Raw genomic sequence first — 20861 nt, forward strand, 5'->3', positions numbered from 1 at the left:
TTGATTTTTCTTCAAACCCAACCTTCGATCTTACATCAAAAATTATTTTGCTATTGAATTAGCCAATTCAAAAATCTAACCAAACTCACTATTTGGCAATTATATTAAACCACCAAACTAGAATAAATAAAGATACAATGAATTACAACAGAAATTCTATTAAACCACTAAGGCTCCGTTTGAGATTGCAGTTTCAATAAGTGTGATTTTAAAATTGCATTTTAAAAAAATTGTGTTTTTGAAATTGCTACTTTTTAAAATCGCAAAGGTATTTGGTAAATCATGTTAAAAAGTAATTTTTTTTAACAAATATTTGTTATGCGAAATCGTGATTTTGGTTTAAATTTGAGTCTTTTCAAATAAGCACCCTTAATCTACTTATAGAAATCACAGATTTTTTTCCTATTTTAAATTAAGTGCTTTTTAAATCGCACTGTCCAACGCCTTAAGTTTTGCAATATATTTTAAAATTGAAATTATTCTTGCGAAATCGCAATCCCAAATGCACAGTAAACTAGAATTCCTCTATTATTCCTTGATAGAGATCTTGTTTCCTAAAAAATTCACAAAACATATAAATGTGGAATAGGAAAAAAAAAATGTAACATTAATATCACAAATTTGAACATAATATTAATCATTAAGAAATCTCAAAATCTATTTGATCACAAAATATCAACCTAGATTAGACAAATATTACCAAAACCAATATCACTACTGCTCTCCATGTGTACAAGCACTCCCAAAATATCTTCCCCTTTTTCTCACGAAAATGACAAAGGGTTTCAAATGAAAGATTTAGTATAGTGTCTTGCAACAAGCAATTCAAACAAACCAAATTATTCACCTATGTACATTAAAGACAAAAACAGCATCAGTGGGAGATGCACATAATCAAATGACCTATTAAAGATAAAAATGAAACTTTTGTCAAAAAAATGTTTTTTGATTTAAAAGTTCTATTTATCAAACACAATTCTAAATATACTCTAAAAGTCTAAATTGATAAAGGTAAGTGACTCAAGAAGGGTAATTCGGAGAGGACGTGTCTAGTCGAAATTTTTTATTGGAATGAATATAGGCTATAGCTACGAAAATTGGAGTGCTAATGCATATGAGACATGTTATTCTTCTATCTCACTTTTCTTTCTTTTCTTTTTTTTTTTTCAAATTTATTATTAGATCTATTCTGATGAGCTCATTAGAAATTTGACAAATCAGTTATAAACATCAAAATCGGGCTGTTGTTAACAAATTTGTAATTAGCGTGAGAAGTGCCTCTTTTTACCTATAAAGGGTTAATTTAGCCACCCTATATATTTTTCCGTTTAATAGAATCATGACTGATCTTTAGACAGGGTGGCAAAAGGATAAAGGCAGAAAAAGAAAGAAAGTACATTAATTATATATTTAATTAAGTCATCTTTGTTAATATATGTGAAGAAGAAAAATGACGTACATTATATATTTAAACAGGTGGATTTGGTCTAAAGGGAAGTGTAGAGATTCCTTTTATTCATACAATAAAGGTAGAATCAGAAAGTTTGAGTAGCTAGGCTCATGGAGACCCATTCTCAGCCTTGGCGATAGGCGAAGGAGTAGCGCAACACTTGCAACAAGAGCCCAGTGGGGGAGGTGTGCAACATACACAAGCAGGGCAAATGGGTCCTGAAGCTGCAACACAAATTGAAAATAAAACTTAAAATCTTGCCATATAAAAGCTGCTGAATTAATGGTAATGGGTTTTTTCTTTTACCTCTTTGAGTCAATCGAGCTGCATCAGACGTTGCCATTGGAGATAAGATGATTGCAAATATGAAGAGCGTCACCAAAGTAGACCTCAAAGAGTTACCTGCATGAGCCATTGCTTAATGTAATAGATCTGCTGAGATGAATTACTCCCTTTGTTAATTAGCATGGTTGGGTATGTTTATATATCTAGCTACTCGATCTGTGCCTTGAATCACACGGCACTTGGTTACCCATCTGCTGCTTTGTTTGAATACGAAGGCCGATTAATTCCTAGATATTGACTTCTGACTTTGCTGAAGTTATGATTTATAACCCGAAAAAATAGACTTTAATTACCTCCCGGCTTTTGGCATCAAATATTTAAAAAGTGACATTTAACTCCTCAAAAGTCTAATTATAGCAAGTTCACGTCTTAAAAGGTGAAGTGCAACGCACTCAAACCAAAAGAACGAAAAAAGATGACGAATGGTGTAACTTGCCACATTAAATTCTTTAAGTTAGGCAAAAACGCGAAAGAATTGAGGATATACTTCAAGATGACTAGGATTTTCCCCTTTATAATTTAGCTTAAAAGCAATTTGACAAAGCAGGTCAATGATCTAATATTGCTTCTCATCTTTTGATTATCCGAGCCTATGCTTGACTTTTGCAGCTCACAATATAGGAAAATTTATGGGTGTCTTGAGCACAATTCTGAATTCATTAACCCTTTTTGAATTATTTGAATCTGAACTGAGATTACTTCTTACGTCTAGAGTTGTACTTTGAATCCCATTGGTCTGCATCTAGAAAAACGTTAAAAATTTTTTTTGACTAAATTCGATTCCATAAGCTTCACATAAATAATTAGCTATCTAAAATATGGAGCTATTAAAGGAAAAAAAAAAAAAAAAAAAAAATCAAATTTCGCAGTATTTGAGCCAAACATGACCTCAATAAATATTTAAAAGATATTCTGGGGCAGTTTTAATTTGCTGCATATATCATCCTCTGTTATTAAGAACAAAAATGAATAATGAGACATTTTTTTGTTTATTTTTTTTTACTTTTTTTCTTTGTCAATTTTCCTCAAATCCTTACTGAGAAAGATTTTGGCAGACACAAAGTTTACATGCGAGAAGGCAAGTAGTGTCCACATCTGTTAGGATTTTTGTTGACTTAATTCGGTTCTAAAATGCAGAAGTTATTGTCTATGGGCTCAAACATTGATATAGATCGCTCAGAATCCAATCTGCACCGTACACAATCAGGATTCACGTGTCATGAATATCTCTACAAAGTTTCAGCTCAATCGGACCACAAACTAATCTCGATTGTAGCTGTTGATTAAGTCCGGACAGCATTTTTAGCATATGATTTTTCCTCCTATGCAGTGGGTGTTCGGACAACCTAGTAGACTGTCTGGACACCAATTCCAACAAGCCTATTTTTGCTTGCTCACAAGGCTCCTGTTCAGATAGCAAGCTCCCCTGACTGAATAGCTCGTAAGTTTTATGCCCAAAACGTGTTTTTAAGTGGGCCTAGGTCTAGGGTGTTATATGTGATTTAAATTCAACTTTATAGAAGAGAGATGTACGAATTTTAGAACCCTAGAATTCGTGAGAGGCTGTATTTAAGTGTTCAATTGTAGTGAGCCTGATTATTCATCATAGAGAATTTTGTGTTAGTTTCATTGTCCTTAATTGAAGTCAATCGGAAGAATCCGATAAAGGAGAATCACGTTAAAGAAGATTGTGAATGAGGAGACGAGTTTGAGGCTTGTCGATCTTATAGAATCAAGGCTTACATCGGTTTGTAAGTGTTCCTAGTGTATGTAATATTTGAATAATCTTTTGATAGTGATTTCTTAGGTTTAGCTGCCACGGAGAGGTTTTACTTTTAGATTGTTTTCTAAAAGGTTTCCTCTTCATTACAAAAAATCATTGTGTTTGATTATACTTGTTTTTGGTGATTGTTTGCTTAGATTTAAATATCATATTGTGTGATATTTATTTGTTAAGCGTTTCTCAACATCAATATCCCATATTATGGAAATACATTTTTCATATCATCGTTTTATATTTTCATCCATAGTTAAACTATGGATGAAAAAATGAAACGTTTGATTACTTAATGTTAGAATATAAACTAAATGATTAAATTTAGGGGAAACTCTATATGCCCCATCAAATTATCATTTAACTGACAATGTTCCCCCCAAATTTTTAATTAAGGGTGTGGATTTTTTTTTTTTTTTTTTTAAAAAAAAAAAATATATATCGTTTTTTTCTTTCTTTAAGAAGAAAAAATTTTTTTTTCTGTTTTTTTTTTCTTTTTTATTTAATTTAATTTATTGAAATATTTTTGTCTTATTGAAAAAAAATAAAAAAATTAGGGTCACTTTTGTCTTTTTGCTGGCCTTGGGGGACATTGTCAATTGTTTGGTATTTATGAGAGAAAATGTCATAATTGAAAGTTTGGAGGAGAACATTGTCAATTGGGTGGTAGTTTGGAATTAGGATTCTCTTAAGTTCAAATCTGGATAATATCTAGTTAGTTATAGTGGAGAGCTATTTTTGTTATCTCAAAAAATAAAAAGACAAAAATACCCCTCCACTATAACTAATTGGATATTATATTTGAACTAGAGAGGATCTTGTTCCAGTAGTTTGAGAGATGTACGTGGACTTTTCTCTTAAATTTATCTCTTTCTCTTAAGCTTTTAGAATAAGTAGTTATTTAATATAGTATTCAAGCTAGAAGTCCTTAGTTTGAACTTTGTTTCAGTCAATTCAAGTTAAATATTTCACGCTTATTGAAAAGAAATAGAATTAAAATTGCAAACAAAATACAGCTACAGCATTATTTCATACATGATCACTAGCATTAAACCAAAAAAAAAAGAAAAAAAAAGGAAAGATTCAACTACCACTCGAAAAATAACCTGATATACTCTCAACAACTAGCTATATATATATATAATATAACAGATAGGTAAGCAATCTGATGCATATCTTGACTCGTCAAGCTTCAAATCCCCTCAGTTTCACCATTTTAGCTTGGCAGGGAAGTACTGCAACAACGTACAACAACATAGTTCATGTTAACAACAAATAATTAACCAAATAATGTAGCAGATAAAAGGGAAGAATCATCACCTTTTCAATGAGGGAAATATAGTATGGCTTAACCTTTTCCACATCAATTAGAACTTTGCTCTTGCTGTAAAGATCATACTTGCTACATAAAAATAAAAAAATTAAAATAAAAATAAAAATTAAATAATAATAATAATAAAACATCCATAATCAAGAGAGAAGCATGCATGTTAATTATCTTACTTGAAAATTTCAAGCCATTTCAGATTCTCAACATCCTCCTCATTCATTAAGTGCTTGTATGCCCCTGATTTATGTAATGCTGCAATTAATACCAAATATCTCCATTAGATAATTAATTAACTTATAGAAATTAATTATATATTTTCGTGTCTAATTACCATAGAATGAGTGGTATCTGATGATGAAAAGACCCGCTGAAGGTAGAGTGGTTTTATTCTCCTTTGCCACCTGAAAAACATGCCTAGCTAATTAAGTTGTAGATTATGTAACTGCAATTAATTAAGGACTAAAACATTAATTTAATGTATATTAATGTCGTGGAATTTAAATTGTATGTTTTGGCTTAGAAATATGTACCAAATACATGTAGTCGTCATGTCCCCACGACATCATTACATTGCGAAGTCCGCATCTGTCGGAGTAAACTCCATATTTAGTATTGTAAGCAGGATCGTTAGCATCGGGATTTTCCTTGAAATACTGTATGTGGTCAAGATCGAGTTCAATATTAGCGTCGATTATTTTCATTGACCAAAAATTATTAGAAAAAAAAAATTAAAATTAGAAATTAAGTAAATGCCTTGTATTAATTAATCATGCTTGTCTCTCCTAGCTAGAGTGTGAAATTTGTGGAACAAATTAATTACCTTGTGATGGACAATTGATTCGTCAAAAGCACACCCAACTGGGTACGTGTCACCTGTATTAATTATATATGGGTTTATGATTCAATGAAATGAAATCGGGGGAAGTAATATAATATTTATTTTCTTTATATTAAGTTGCTATATAGTGAAACGAAATATATATTCACCTACAACAGCCCATTGTGGAAGTCCACCAAAGCTAGGAAGAAGAAGCACCTTTCCAAGATTTAAAGCAAAATATTGTGACAAAATTAGCTAAGAGCTTCTCCTAGAACCTATAATTTTTTAAAGAATAATGCTATTTACTCTACTCGTATACGATTATCAAACAACTAAGATAATGTGAAACAGTTTATTAAATAGCATTAATAAACTTCTTATTAATTACTTAAAAAAATAAAAGGAAAAAACTTTACAAAACTCCCCATGAACTTCCACGCATTTTAAAGGTATTTCTCAAAGTTCAAAACTTTCGATTAAATGTATCAAACTTTTAAATTTCTTTCAATTATCCCATTTCATTAAAAATTTTCTGTTAAATTTTGTCAAAATTGTTAAAATACCAATTTTTTTTTTTTTTTTTTTATATATAAATAAAATAAAAAATTGTAAAGATTAGGCATTGAATTTTGCAATATTTTTAATTACGAGGGTATTTTGGGCATTTTGAAAAAAATTAACGGAAAATTCTAATTAAAGGAAATAATTAAAAGAAATTGAAAGTTCGAAACTCTTAATTGAGATTTTTTAAACTTTGGACAGTAATATGAAAATGCATGAAAGTTTATTTGGATTTTTTAAAATTAAAAAAAAAAGAAAAAAAAAAGAAAAAAAAAAAGAAAGTACCATGAATAAGGCCACTGAGGTGCAGCCAATCTTCATTGGGATAGTCCTTTCTAATGGCTTCAGCAGTTTGTAACAAATGCTCGATTTGGGGCTCGTCCAAGTCCGGATCGGACTCGTCAACAACTTCATTCAGAAGTTCACAACATTCCCATATGCTCATCTCCATCCTCTCCAACTTTCCATACTCTTCCCTCATCTTCTTCACCTGCATTTTATTATTAACAGAAAATATATTTATCTATTTAGTTAAAATTGTAAATTATAGTTTTTTTTTTTTTTTTGGTATTGGATGAATAGATAAGATGAATATTCCATTTCCTTACAAAGCCATAAGTCTGGTTGATGTGATTGATCCAGTAGAAGTTTTCCATGCCTTGTTGTCTGTCACTCTCAACATCGTAATCCATGTTTTTAATTTTTCGTACAAGTTTATCAACAAAAATTAAAAAAAAAAATTTAATATCTAATGTTAGGTGGGCTATTGGGCCCATTTTTATGGTAACAATGACTTATGACAAGTTGTGTTAGAAGTATTCGTGTTCTGATTGTATTGATACATAGGTATATAATCGTCTTTTAATTGTTAATTTCGTGTCGAGTTTGTGAGTTTTATAAATATTTGTCAATCATAAATATTGCATGTTAGATTTGGGTCTTGTCCAAACACGAATTTAATTAAACAAATCAAACCTCTCAATCCTAAAGTACTAATTTATGTTGATCGTGTTTGCAATAACAAGGGTTGAAACTTGAAACTTGGCCGCTTATATATGCTCCATCAAGAAGTCTCATGGGCCGAACTAGATATAGGAATGACAGATCCAATAGAGTATTTTGATCTTGCCTTGATAAATATCAACAACAGTAATGATATAATAAAACTAATTAATATTTGGTGATCCCTGGGGAAAAATTTTTTGATCTCACGTACGGGCCAATCATTTGTGCCGTTTACTATCATAACACTTTAGTTTTAGCAAATATCAACATCTTCTCCCCAATCTGACAAGAAAATATCAACCTTTTTATGAAACTCCAATCTCATGAACAGATCACGAGAAATCTTTTCCTTTGGTTTGTAAAAGGCAGGAAATAAAAAATCTACCAACTCTAAAAATTTTGGGGACCGTTGGATATTCTGATGCAACCCCAAATTTGCAGATCAAAGCTGATCCACCACATATATTCATATTCAGTGCTTAAAATTACATCTCTTAGGCTATTTTGGTTGGGTTTTCCAGATCTAGAGGCTCGAATATTGCAATTTTTTTTTTTATTTGGGGGTTTGTTGGGTTTTAATTAAATAATAAAATTACGCAAAAGGAGCAGACCTAAAGGTTTGGCCGAATGAGTTGATCTGTGGCACAACAAATCCACCATCCAACACCAATTCCTTCTCATCAACAGGGACCTTGTTTTCCTCTGCTTCAACGCCTGTGATTTAACCCCAAAAAAAAAAAAAAAATGTAAAACAGAAAAATTATATGAAAATTAAAGGGACATTTTATAATCACTACAAATATTAAAAAAAAAAAAAAAAAAAAAAATCGTACCATGGTGTGTATCAAAGATTAATGAACCCAAAAAAAAAGAAAAATCAATTTTTAGAATAATGCCGATTAATTTGGAAATTAAACCTTTAAAAGAAAAAATAAATAAAATAAGAAGAGATCAGAAAAAAATTAGGAAAAAAAATAAGAGTGTAAAAAATGTACCAAACTCAGGCTGCTCAACGAGGATAGTCATCCTGATTGAAAAGGAAACCACAGAATCTCAAGAAAACAAAGTAAAAAAGCAGGAAATTTAAGAGATGTGATGAAGTAGTGTTTGAGGTGTGGTGGCATTGTGGGCTTGGAAAATGGTTGGTATTTATAATTGGCCGGAGAGTCCTTCCCTGAGAATTTGGATGTCCTGAGTCCTTCACTGAAAATCTATAACTTTGATTTAATTTCCTTTCTTTTTTATTTTATTCTTCCCACATTTATCAGATAATATATGATAACTATTATTTTATAACAAAGTTAAAAAAAAAAAAAGAACGATAAAGAGACAAAGTTGGAAACAGAGAGACAGCTAGCGCGTGTGCGTGCGTGCGTGAGTGTGAGAGACACATATTTTTCCATGTTTAGTGTCATTGGTTGGCTAATCTTTGTGTTTCACCGATAATTATCAAATTTTGTGGGGCCCACGTGGCCAATCTCTTCGTCATCACTGAGTCAGCACGAGTTGGACGTCACAATCGGTTCTGGTTTGCGTGGGGTTCACCTGACGTGGCATCTAGTCGATTTTGGTACATGCGTGTTGTTTTATTAGGTAGTTTGCTATTACCACTGTCTCTACTACTGCCACGCAATGTTGTCGGTCAAGGACTCTCTGATCTGGCAGTCTGCAAACGGCTACGAGCGTGCCACGTTTCTTACTGCGGCACAGCACATGCGCTAGAAGCGGGACACGTGTGGAAATTTTTACAAGTGTTTTGTAGAGCATGAGGTCATAAGGTAGGCTGGTAGTAGCATATTGGTCGGGCTGTTTGGCGATCTCTCGTATTGGCCAGAAAGAGAAGGAGTCCAACGTACTTTGTAGTACAATTGACTTCCACATTTTCTGCCAATAATTTGTGTACACGTCACAACCTAAGCATAGGATCCATCTTCCGTAGATCCAACGGGTGAAAGAAGTTTTTTTTAAAACTCTTTTAAGTTTTAATAAGTTAGAAGTGTTATTCAATATTTTTATGTTTTTAAAAAAATTAATGTTTAAGTTTTTAGATCAGTAAAATGACAATAAATAATTATTAAAAATATTAAATAAAATGTATAAAAAATGACACTTGACACTTAATAAAATAAGTCGAAGAAAATTTTTGTACAAAATGAAAAGCCAACTTTTGCTGGATTAAGAGGAGGTCCAACGTATTAATATTAAACAGGAAAATTATATCCACTAAAGAAGCAAGTTCCTTGGCTTTATAATATGACTTTTTATCTACATGTATAGTAATTCTATCCATTTGATTACATCTGTTGTGGCATATTATTAAGTAATCAAGACGTTAGTTGTGGTGGGTCAGTAGTTTTAAGAAAATTCTCAAAATAGTTGGAAAAGTTTTACTCCAAAAATGAGAATTTTCAGTCTTTTGGCTTACTAGGATCAGAGAGAGCGCCTGTAATTTTCATCTTCTAGGTCATTCTTGTGCTATTATAATCACGCTTAAATAGAATAGTTAAAGTTGATCTTTTCCACTTACATTTTATAGATATATAAAGTAGATAGATACTTTTCCATGCTCAAGATCGGATGGCTATTGTTGTCGGAAAAAGAAAAGGGGATGTCGATTGTTCACTAGCCAAACTCACCAATGGTATTTGATTAAATATCCTAATTCCTCTGATTACTAGTGGGGGGCCTTAATTAATTTGTTTTGTAATGAAGTTGATGGAACCAACTTTGGACGTTTTGAAGTGCCTCTGGAGTGTATGTCCATAAAGTTGATTTATATAAAATAGGAAAGAGAGATATAAATTTCAACACATATCATTATGGCTTAAAAAAAAAAAAAGGAAAAATTACAGTTTACCCTCCTAAAGTTGACAGGGTTTTTCAATTCAAACACCAAAAGTTTCAATTTTTGCAATCCACCCCCACAAAGTTTCAATTTTTTCAATTTGACCAATATTATCCCAAAATTCCCACATTGCCTCTAATTTTTTTTTTTTTTTTTTTTTTTTTTATGAAAAAATAAATAAATTTGGGTCTGCAAAAATAGCCAGATGGCCAAAGAAGCCACCCCGAATTTTTTTTATAAAAAATAAAAAAATAAAAATTAGGGGCAATATAGGAAGTTTTGGATACAATTGATCAAATTGCAAAAATTTGAAACTTTGGGGAGGTGGATTGCAAAAATTGAAACTTTGATGTTCGAATTGAAAAACCCTGTCAACTTTAGGGGGTAAACTGTAATTTTCCCAAAAAAAAAAAAAAAAAAAAGGGGCAAAAGAAGGAAAGAATTTGAATAATGTTTGAGATAATTATAATTATTTATAAACTTACATGACAAACTGAATTTTATGGAAATGGATGTCGCATTGCATTATAGTCTTTATATTTTATGGACTCAAAGTTAAGTCATACTTACAAGAATATATATATATATATATATATATACACCCTATTTTAGCTTAAGAGCTTAAGTTAATATACATATGTGTACCCTATTTGAACGAGGCGGCTTCATGGATTGGCGAAGATAGCGGGGAATGCGGGTGTATCTAAAATTTGGATGGAGGAAATCCCCCATTGTATTCATGATATTGTTGTCTTAGAGCAAATTGCTCTTGTTGTTTATAGTTTTGGCTTTAGATTTTTCTGGATATTTTTTGAATAAAATGAAGTTTTTTGTTCAAAAAAAAAAAAAAAAAACTTAAGTTAATGGGTTTGGATCCACTTATAAATATTAAGTATTTTTTTTTTCTTTATACTTTTTCAATAGGAGACTTAAAACTCACAATAATCTTTTACTCACTTATGAGTCTTTTTATATTTTTAAGAGTGTCTCATATCAAGAATTGACCCGATGGCCACATAGCGCAACTCTCAAACTAGACAGTTCAGATACTCGTCCCATGACCACGAGACTAATTAAACCATGACTCTGATATCACTTATTGAGGAGATAATTAAACAATTTGAGAGTTTTTACGACGAGTACATTATATACATATTTAATCATCACAGTAGCCCAAAAACCTAAACTAATGAGCTTAATTCTACTTATATTCTTTTTCTTCATATTTTCGCAATTTAAGATTCAAACACTCACAAGGCGATTTGCTAGCACTGTGTCCTCTCACTCATGTCCTTGCGTTGTGTGTAGATGTCTGGAAGTAGGAAAGTTGGTATTGCTAGATATAGATGTAGTGTCATTTTCATAATAGCTGTATATTGTCCATTTCTTTAATTTTCTCGTAACAAGTCATTGCATAGTTGCATAGTTTACAATATTCATGGTGCTTCCATGACGATGAAGGAAAGCTTATGTGGTTGGATGATAGCATAGTAGGCAGAAGCCAGTAGCCACCCCAAAATATCTTCATGACTTCACGGCTGGCACTTGGACAACAACCTCTTTTGCTTTTACAAAATACTCTTTGTCTTTTCCTAAATTACTTTGACATGATTATCTAATGTCGGCAAACTTGCTAAAAATACCGAAAGCCAACAGCCTACAATAGGCAGAAGCCACTCGAAGGAAAGATAGAGGTAGAGCCTAGAGGAGCATCTGTTTATACAATTACTATCCTCTGGGATATTAATGTGATCTAACGATAACAAAACAATCCACACAACTAATTATAACATCAAGCCAATTTAGAGCCGAACAGCGAACAACTATCTGGAAAGCAAGCAAAAGCAGTAGACCAGCAAACTAGGCCATCAACAGCAAGCCCCTAGAGACCCTTCTAAAAACTCAGAGAAAATGAAGAGAATCGCCTTTCTATGCTCTTGTCCATTTCGAAAATGAGATGCTTATTTCTCAAGGAATCAAGAACAGAATTTATTTAATGCAATTTAGTAGCACACATAGATTTCTTCTTAGGGCCCGTTTGGTTTGCGGAATAGACTCTTGGAATAAAATGACTATTCCTATAAAATAACCATTCTTTTGTTTGGTAAGTTTTTATTTATAGGAATAGTTATTCCCATGGGAATCACTAATCCTTTACATGCAAGAATAGTCTTTCTTCTAAAAAATGAGAGAAATAACTATTCTTGATGGAATGGACAAAGTTTTCCAAAAAAACCATTTTTTTTTTTAAATTTTCTATCTAGACAAAGTTTTCCAAAAAAACCATTTTTTTAAAAAAATTTTCTATCTAGACAAAGTTTTCCAAAAAAACCATTTTTTTTTAAAAAAAAAAAGTTTTCTCTCTAACTTAAAAAAATAAAATAAAATAAAATAAAATTCTATGGGCTTTTTAGTAATTTTGGTTCAATTCCAATTATGAAATACGTGTTGCTACCAAACAAAAGAATTTGAATAATTATTCCATTTTGACATCTTCTATTCCTAGTAATACATATTCATTTTCCTACTTAAATACCTATTCAGCAAACCAAACGGAAAATCTTTAAATCATTCAACTTCTTAAGAAGTCATTATTTATTTATTTATTTTTTGTTAATTTGGCACATGCACTCCTTGGAGGGCTGATTCTAAGCCTCTTAGAGATTAATCTTCTCATTAGAATCAGCTTGTGTTTAATCATCACAAGTCTCTACAAGAAGTAGAGGGTTAACCTCACTAGCTGGATTAGCGAATCTCTTCACATGCGTGCTAACCTTCCAATACACATAATTACTCCCATCAAACTAGGGAGAAACGCGAATGAATGACAACTGGAGTCAATGATCAAACTCTAAAGGAAAGTTTGAAAGTTCTTTAAGATAAATAATAATAATAATAAATAAAAAAAAGTAAGTAATTTTTTATCTTATAGATGATATTTTTGTCATTTTGAATCACGGAAGGGAACGTTACAACCCTAATGATAAATTGAGAGAGACATTGCAAAAATTAAAACATTGGAGTAACATTACCCAGGGCCATGCTTGGAGTTGCACCGAACTAACAGTTCGCATGTTGTCTATCCCCGTTGCTTCTATTTGATTAGCTGTTTAAATGTATTACACTAGGTCATCAAATGGAGAAATGCCACCATAAAGGAAAATTAACATGTTCATTTATAAAATACATGTTCATCTTAGACGACTACATTGGACTGCAAGATACCTGGCTAGAATGATTTGCACATTTTACAAAGGATCGTCGACTGAGAGCTTTAAATATTAAGGTCTAAGAGACAGAAAACAGACAAAATGTAGTTAGTTAGACATTCAAGTCAGGACTTGGCAGCATGAAAAATTTGTCATGCCCAGCCTCCACTTCAACATGCTATTGGATGATGTAATAAATTGGGCAGCCAAATGTTCTTCAAATTTTCATTCTTTTAGCCGGACCTTGATCAATAACAGGATCAACTAGAGGGGGTTGTGGTTCTCCTGATTGCTGGCCTTCGGGTCCTTTCTCTGCATCTGCAGTAGAAGGGGGAACATAGCCTTCTGGAAATGGCGGGGGAGGGGGAGCTGGTGGTAACTGCCAAACAGAGAGTAGTAGGATGAAAAATCTTAGTATCAAGTGTTTGACGAGAATTCAAATTTACAATCCGTTAAAAAAGGGTAAAAACATTTACTTTGGCCAAGACAGTAAAACATTCATCTATGCAAGAATAAGAAACTGATAATCATGTTCTTGCATCAACTTTCTGCTTCCGAAGACAACAAATTAGCCAATGGAAAAGACATAAAAAGAACAATGATATTACCGGAAAAAGATATTAGAAATACATAAATGCCTTGAGGGGTTACATTTGCCAGTAACTCAAATTGGAAGAAAAACTAGTGCAAAGATTATTCACTTGAATTGATTTCAAGCAAAGATGCCACAAGTACCCAAGCTATCTAATGAATTCTCTTCTATCACAATGGCCCATAAAGAGAGTCAAAAAAACAGGGGAAAAATGCACTTTAGGTCCCTGTGGTTTGAGGTTGTGACAAATAGCTCCCACGGGTTTAAAAAGTGACTATGGGTGGGGTATGAGACTTGGAATCGACAATGAACTTTACTGTTTGGTTTTTTCTTAGATTTAATTCTACCTACATATGAGGTGAGGAGTGACGCGGAGAGAGTGAGCTAAAGTGGCTTAATATGGGTGACCTGTCTAGTCTAGCATTGTATTTTTTGGCAATGACCAAACAAATCAGACGCATGTCATTATATTATAGGCGATGATATGTTTTCTGACGGTAGGGATTGATTTGTTTTTTTGGCTTATCCTAAGGAGTGATAAGTAGCTTTTTAAACCCCATGGAGCTATTTGTCACAACCCCAAATTACATGTACCCTAAAGTGCATTTTTTCCTTAAAAGAAAAGAAAAAGAAAAAGAAAATCTTCAATGGAGTAAGAGAAAATTTCTAGAGATATAGAAAGTTACCTTGCGTTGCAATGATGAAAGGATATGATCTACTCGCTTAACTTCCTTAAAATTAATTGTCTCTTTAACAACCTTTGATTCCGAGGCCGCACTCTCATTTTCAGTATCAGCTGCATCAGAAACGACAACAGAACATATAACAAGAAGTTACAATGACATAGAAAAAAGGAGAAAAGGTCACAATCAAAATGGAAAATGCATAAATGCGCATAGATGGAGACAAGCTATCTCAGGTTCAGAATGACCAAGACCTAACATCTGTTATCATCAATATTGTAATACCCCCATTAATTGTCTCTTTACTCTCAGAGCAATGTGATAAAAATGAAAACTTTAACAGCATATGACTGTATGATAGATAAGACAAGAAAAGGTCAATAAGAAAAGAATCAACAAAGTTGTCAGATGTTTGCACCAATTAGAAAAAAGATAAAGAGCATGTTGGACATGTTTTCAATCATGTGCAGTCAAATACCAACAATTACACTCGCAAAATATAAAAATTAAATGTGTGCCACCACATGGGAGTAAGCCAAACCGAGTTATCACTAAACAACACAATGGCCATAAGTTGTAAGGCCTTGTTGAGTTTTGTTCATTACCATCTATAAAGGAGAACAAAACCAAAATGCGAATGCTCTTAAAAGAAATCTCAACTACGAAACATGAAAGGAGGTGCCCCTATTCTTATGACATAAAGAGGTGCCCTCTGAGCTAGAACTTGGTAGCATTCCTTGTTTCATATGTGATAATACACCTAAAATTAACGTAATCCAAACTTATGTGGTGACATGCATACAGAAACTAAATTGAGAAAAAAATATGGGCATTAGATCAAGCAACCATGTCTAGCAAACAAAACAAGCAATTTTCAACTAAATTATCACAGTAATGAGATTACTCATAGTTTAGATTTAAATTGATCATATCCCAGATGGAATATTCAAAATCAAAATTCTAAGAGTTAAAAGCAATGAAATTCAAATCAATCATGCTCTTAATTAATCATATAACAAACCCAAAGGTGTACCGATACACCTATCTACTAAAGCTCTAGAGCTACACCCTTCCATATTGCCTAACACAACCATTTTGTTGAATGCTCTTTTTTCAATTAAATGCTATCACAAGATGAGTTTCTTTTCTGAAGAAGGCACTAAGGATAAATAATAAATGCATTGACGCCTCATACTGTCATATTGCTTTTCCAATATTGTCCTTCTACTTCATTATTTAAGAAAACATTTTATATTGAAGAAAGGGGAGGTATCAAAAAGTGAAATAATCAATTATTGGTTTCTTAAACTTTTTGATGTATTTATTACATGTATAATTATAGCACGATGAAAATGAATGGAGAATCACTTTGGCACCAATAAAAGAGGAAAGACACCATTTTGGGGCACAAGAAGCATAATGAAAAGAAAATCAGAAACAAAAATCTACCATATCCAATCTTCTCCAACTTTGAGGCAGCAGTAGTGAAAGCCTTTGATATATAATAGAGAGCCCGTCCCTGAAACAGAAGTACATAAACAAGATGAACTAAGAGTTGGCCCTTCAAAATTCAAATATTAACGATAACAATGAAGTATCATTTCAAAGTAGCCTTTCAATTGTTATAAGTAGAATGTAGACATCTAATTTTGCCGTATCACTCTCTGGAATCTGCAATGATATTTACAATCCCAACTTCTACTCTTAAAAGAATAGTAGCTAACTACAGCTTCCATATGGCAAAAATTTAGCATAAGCATGAATACATTTGGCTTTAGGAAACACAGGTTTTCATCTTATTTGAAATGCTGGTAATGCAAATTTCATTCCAGTAAGTGCTGAAATGTTCACATTGTGCACACTTTTCAAGAATATTATAATGAGGAAAGGGGAAACATAAGAACTTACAATTCGAGCAGCAAAAACATTGCAAAGCTGTGGTGTTTGGTAAATTGAACCATCCAGAATATAATAAGTCAGCATTGGTGTAACTTTTTCAGGACCATCCCTCTTTTGCTTGCGGATAACAAAAAGATGGGGCTCCATAACTTCATGTAGCATGAATTCTGTGCCAGTCATTTTCCTGTTCAACAAAAACAAGCACAATCTTTAACGATGCCATATTTTAAACATCCGAGGTCGGCCACATGAATTACAATCTTTAACAGTTCCTTAAAATTAGGTAACTATAAGTGAAAATTGCTATCATCTTGCATCCAAAAGTAACTCTGAAACCATAATTGTTAAACCTGGACAGGGCTTTAACCTTGTGTAGGTCTTGGGTCACCAGATCACTGATTCAACCAGTGGGTCACTGACTCACTGATAGAATCGCATTGCCATTTAAAATTTAATTAAAATAATGCTATTTAAGAAAAGAAGAAAAGATTGAAAAATCTATGTAAAAAACCCAAAACAACTTATTTTTTTGATTAAATCATTTAATAATTAATTGTTGAGCTCTGTTTAGGTATGTAATTGTTTATTTGACATTGACTAAACACTGCTTCTATAATGTAACTACAAGATTTGATGATCAAACATTGCGTCTAGCTTCATGAAAAGAAAAGAAATATCAGGCTCATATCAAGAAAGTCAATGCAAATAGCAATAGAGAAAGTTCATTTAGGGAAGTATATGAAAAACTCATCGGATTTGACCAGTTCATATGCTTAAAATATATAATTGAAGACCCGGAACAGTGTAGAGGCTAGGTCACCAGTTCAAGGTTTGGCCGCCGCCCAGACCAGTCCAGGGTTAATAACTATTGAAAGAAACAACCAAAGTTTTGGTTACCCATGTCAAAAGTAAATAAGGGATGCAGCAAAACATTCTTTTTCAGATCGAGCATACTGGCAATTAGCACGTTAGCAATCATTCTCAAAGTCCATTACCCAATTTGGGAAAACCCAACAAAATTATTGTAATCAGCAAAACTACAGTTACAGAAGCAGAAACCATACGAAAAAGAAGAAAAGATTCAGACCATAAAACTACATCGATCCACATTGACATACACATAGATAGATGTACGCGAATATATTACTTAGGGGGGGGAGGGGGGGAGATGGGCGCTTACGAGAGGTGGGAGAGATCGAGGGGGTGAATGGAGCGCATGCGAAGCTGCTCGTTGTTGCAGGTCCAGTCGTAGAACGGCGAGAGGGCGAAGTAATCGAAGACGAGATTGCGGTCGAGAGGGTAGGTGTTGAGCCAGAGCTGGTCCCTGAAGCATATCCCCGTCATGTCCGTGCCTGGAGGCGCTGGCGGAGGCGCTGGGGCCCCCTCCAACCCTGGCGGCCCAGGCCCCGCCTGTGGCGTCGCCATGTATGTATGCGGCAGTTGTGCGTGTGAGCTTTGAGAGTGTGATGCGAGGGCTTTTACAAAGCAGCCGTCGTTGTTTAGCCTTCACCAAATTCCACAGGCACAGGGTCAACAACTTTAGCTAACTTATTGCAGCGGCGTTTTTAACGTAATAAACTATTTCGCGTTACAGAATAGTGTTCTTGCGTCGAACATATAGTTGTGAAAGGATCATATAATTTCGCCGTCAATTGTTTTTTTTTTTTACATGTCCAAGCCAGAGCGGGAGGAGGGATTTGAACTAGTGACATTTGCTTCATAATCAGACATAGTCCTTAGCCTATTGAACTACCCTTGGGGACGTCAGTTGTTTGTAGGAAGTAAATGTCTAGATTTACTTCATTGAAAATTGATAAAAAAAAATTATTTAGTGGACCCTCATAAGATTATCATATAACTATAATGATGTGCAAATTAATCTTTGATTTTTTTCTTGTTATAAGCCTTATTTGATCCAAAAGTTAATTTTCACTGGCATATCATTATAGTAACTTCCACTTGGTCGTCCATAAAATCAAGTGGATCTTATGGACGACCACTTGATCTTATAAGATCTAGCATTTCTTAAAATTATGTTAACTTCCACTTGGTCGTCCTATGATCCCATCCTTAACTTGAGAATCAAATTAAATGTCTTTTCCCAAATTCTTTCCTACAATTAGTCTGGAAAGACTTCTCTAAGGCTTTGCTTCTTGCCCAACAAATGGAACATACTATTCTCACCAGGCAAGTCTTGTTGTTCTTGGATTGGATACAACATATAAAGTTTCATTTGTGTTGGTGTTTTTTGTCACCCCCCATCCCACATTGTCACAATCATTTCAAAGCAGAAGAGAAAGATGGGCAATTCTCTCAAGAATTTTGCTCCTGGTACTATTACTCTCTATCTATCTCTCTCTTGCTGTTTAAAGATATTAGCAAATGGGCACATTTATAATACTTTTTTTTCTTCTTCTAATTAAGATAGTTGTGATATGTAGCTTGTGAATAGACGGATATATATATATATTGTTTTTGAAATGAGTGCTACTTTGGGATTTCCTTTGGTATGATTCAAGGTGGTCTTTTGAATGATTCTACACCATGATTTTTTAAATCTCAGGAGTTTGGTTTGTGTCAAGTCATGAGTATAAGATTATATAGTTTAACTTTAACTTGACCAATTTAATTAAATGGATCAAACCATTCAAACCCTAACCCATTAATTTTGCATTGGATTCGTGTAGACTTTAATGATCATATCAAAAATAAGCATTTATGAGAATTGTTCAAATTGAGAACTTGCCTCATCGAGGAAATCAGCTTTGCATATTAATTTGTATGCTTGGGTTGTAGATACCTTTGATGTTTTCTGAATTGACCATTATTATCAATATTACCAAACTGATCAGTAACCTTTTTTGATATTCATGAAGGAAGTGAGGAAAAGAAGGCCAGAGAAATTGGTCCCATTATAGAAAAACGTGTCGATACCTATTTTTCAGAGTACACCACGAAGGAGTTCGACTTTGCTGACTTCTACCGGGCAGTATGTGAAACTGTCGAGTAATTATCTACCTCATCTTCTGCATTACAATATCTTTGCTCAGATAGAAGACAATTTACCTGAGGAACAGATAAAATGTGTTTATTTAACCAATATTTCGACAGGGAAATCAACAAAAAGATCGGTTCCACACAATTTCGCATTCCAACTGCTAGCACACTACAGAAGGCCTACAATGTAAGTACCAATTCCTTCTGCCACAACCTAACTCTAAATTTACATGCTTCAAATGTTTTACCATGATAAGGCTGTGTTGTGTTTGGTTTGGATTTTAAACTTAGTTTGTAAAAAATGAAAGGTTTATTATTGAGAAATTACTCCACTTCGGGTAGGACTTAGGACTTAGGAGCTCACCAGCATACAATATTGTGTCTTTACGAAAATTTTCAATGAAAGAGTAATATTAATAGACTGTTATATGATTGTCAAACAAGTGGATGCCATGATAGTGAAAATCAGTTTTTTATTTTTATTTTTATTTTTTACAAATGTTGATTCAATGAATGATTTTTACTATCAAATAATCAAGTTGTATGGCAATTATATTGTAGTCTACTAAATAGCATTATTCTTAAAAACTTGTTTAAGATTGATTGTTGATTAGAAATCAGAAAATGGGTATGATTTGGATTACTTGAAAATGATTCCTTTGTCAAATAAATAACTCTACCCAAACACAATCAAGATGAACTCAAGTGAATTGTAATTCATTGAAAATGGTCATATATATATATATATGTATATATATATATATATACTAATTGAATCAACTTGAGAAAAATGATGAAAGGAAACTGTAATGGATGCTGGATTTGCTTAGGTGTTGTTAAAAAAGTAGAGTCTATGGAATTTAGTTGTTTCAACGGTCTATATTTAATTTAAAGTTTTCCATAAAAAAAGAAAGAGAGCGAAATAAAATTTAGACCATTAAAACAACTACAACACATATACTGTAGTCTTTTTTATAACACGTAAACCAAATTCAGGATGCTAGCCCGTGCGACAAAGACTTGCAAGCCTTATGCCACAACTTTTTCGACCGCTAACATATTAAATGGTTGATTCCTCACAGACTCACCACAAAGGCAAAGATAATCCCTTGACAAAGGATGAGTTTGAAACAATCCTCCGAGAAGTGATTATTGGTACAGGAGTTACGGGCATCGGAGCAAAGGATACACTTCTCTACATATTTGGTGTGCCAGTAACTGCATTGTTCATCAAGCAACAAATAATGCCACGTGTAATTCCTAACGAAATTTTCATCCCAGGAGTCACTTCTGCCACTGTCTTCGTTCTTGCCAAACTTAACAAGATATGAGTCAAAGATATATATGTAAT

The 20861-nt window shown here is 33.1% G+C and overlaps 4 protein-coding genes across 4 annotated transcripts; 1 reads left to right on the forward strand and 3 right to left on the reverse strand.

Moving 5' to 3' along the window:
- Positions 1 to 1394: 1394 nt before the first annotated feature.
- LOC132188706 (uncharacterized) lies at positions 1395 to 1921 on the reverse strand. The gene is made up of 2 exons (XM_059603235.1): positions 1757 to 1921; positions 1395 to 1674 (listed from the first exon to the last, which is right to left on the reverse strand). The coding sequence occupies exons 1-2, from the start codon at positions 1863 to 1865 to the stop codon at positions 1559 to 1561; spliced, it is 225 nt and encodes a 74-aa protein (XP_059459218.1). The 5' UTR covers positions 1866 to 1921; the 3' UTR covers positions 1395 to 1558.
- Positions 1922 to 4558: 2637 nt separating this feature from the next.
- Positions 4559 to 8522, reverse strand: LOC132187305 (inositol oxygenase 1-like). Its single transcript, XM_059601580.1, has 11 exons — positions 8281 to 8522; positions 7897 to 7999; positions 6889 to 6970; positions 6566 to 6770; positions 5887 to 5946; positions 5720 to 5772; positions 5430 to 5552; positions 5231 to 5300; positions 5073 to 5151; positions 4890 to 4971; positions 4559 to 4804 (listed from the first exon to the last, which is right to left on the reverse strand). Exons 1-11 carry the CDS (start codon positions 8309 to 8311, stop codon positions 4778 to 4780), a joined length of 915 nt encoding a protein of 304 aa, XP_059457563.1. The 5' UTR covers positions 8312 to 8522; the 3' UTR covers positions 4559 to 4777.
- Positions 8523 to 13283: 4761 nt separating this feature from the next.
- LOC132186952 (mediator of RNA polymerase II transcription subunit 6) lies at positions 13284 to 18015 on the reverse strand. The gene is made up of 5 exons (XM_059601081.1): positions 17694 to 18015; positions 16523 to 16697; positions 16064 to 16133; positions 14618 to 14727; positions 13284 to 13718 (listed from the first exon to the last, which is right to left on the reverse strand). The coding sequence occupies exons 1-5, from the start codon at positions 17936 to 17938 to the stop codon at positions 13557 to 13559; spliced, it is 762 nt and encodes a 253-aa protein (XP_059457064.1). The 5' UTR covers positions 17939 to 18015; the 3' UTR covers positions 13284 to 13556.
- A 775-nt stretch (positions 18016 to 18790) lies between these two features.
- LOC132187821 (uncharacterized) lies at positions 18791 to 20841 on the forward strand. The gene is made up of 4 exons (XM_059602259.1): positions 18791 to 18844; positions 19390 to 19519; positions 19625 to 19697; positions 20593 to 20841. Exons 1-4 carry the CDS (start codon positions 18814 to 18816, stop codon positions 20839 to 20841), a joined length of 483 nt encoding a protein of 160 aa, XP_059458242.1. The 5' UTR covers positions 18791 to 18813.
- The last annotated feature ends 20 nt before the right edge of the window (positions 20842 to 20861 follow it).

The sequence above is a fragment of the Corylus avellana genome, chromosome ca7 (assembly GCF_901000735.1).
Source record: "Corylus avellana chromosome ca7, CavTom2PMs-1.0".
Taxonomy (NCBI): Eukaryota; Viridiplantae; Streptophyta; class Magnoliopsida; order Fagales; family Betulaceae; genus Corylus; species Corylus avellana.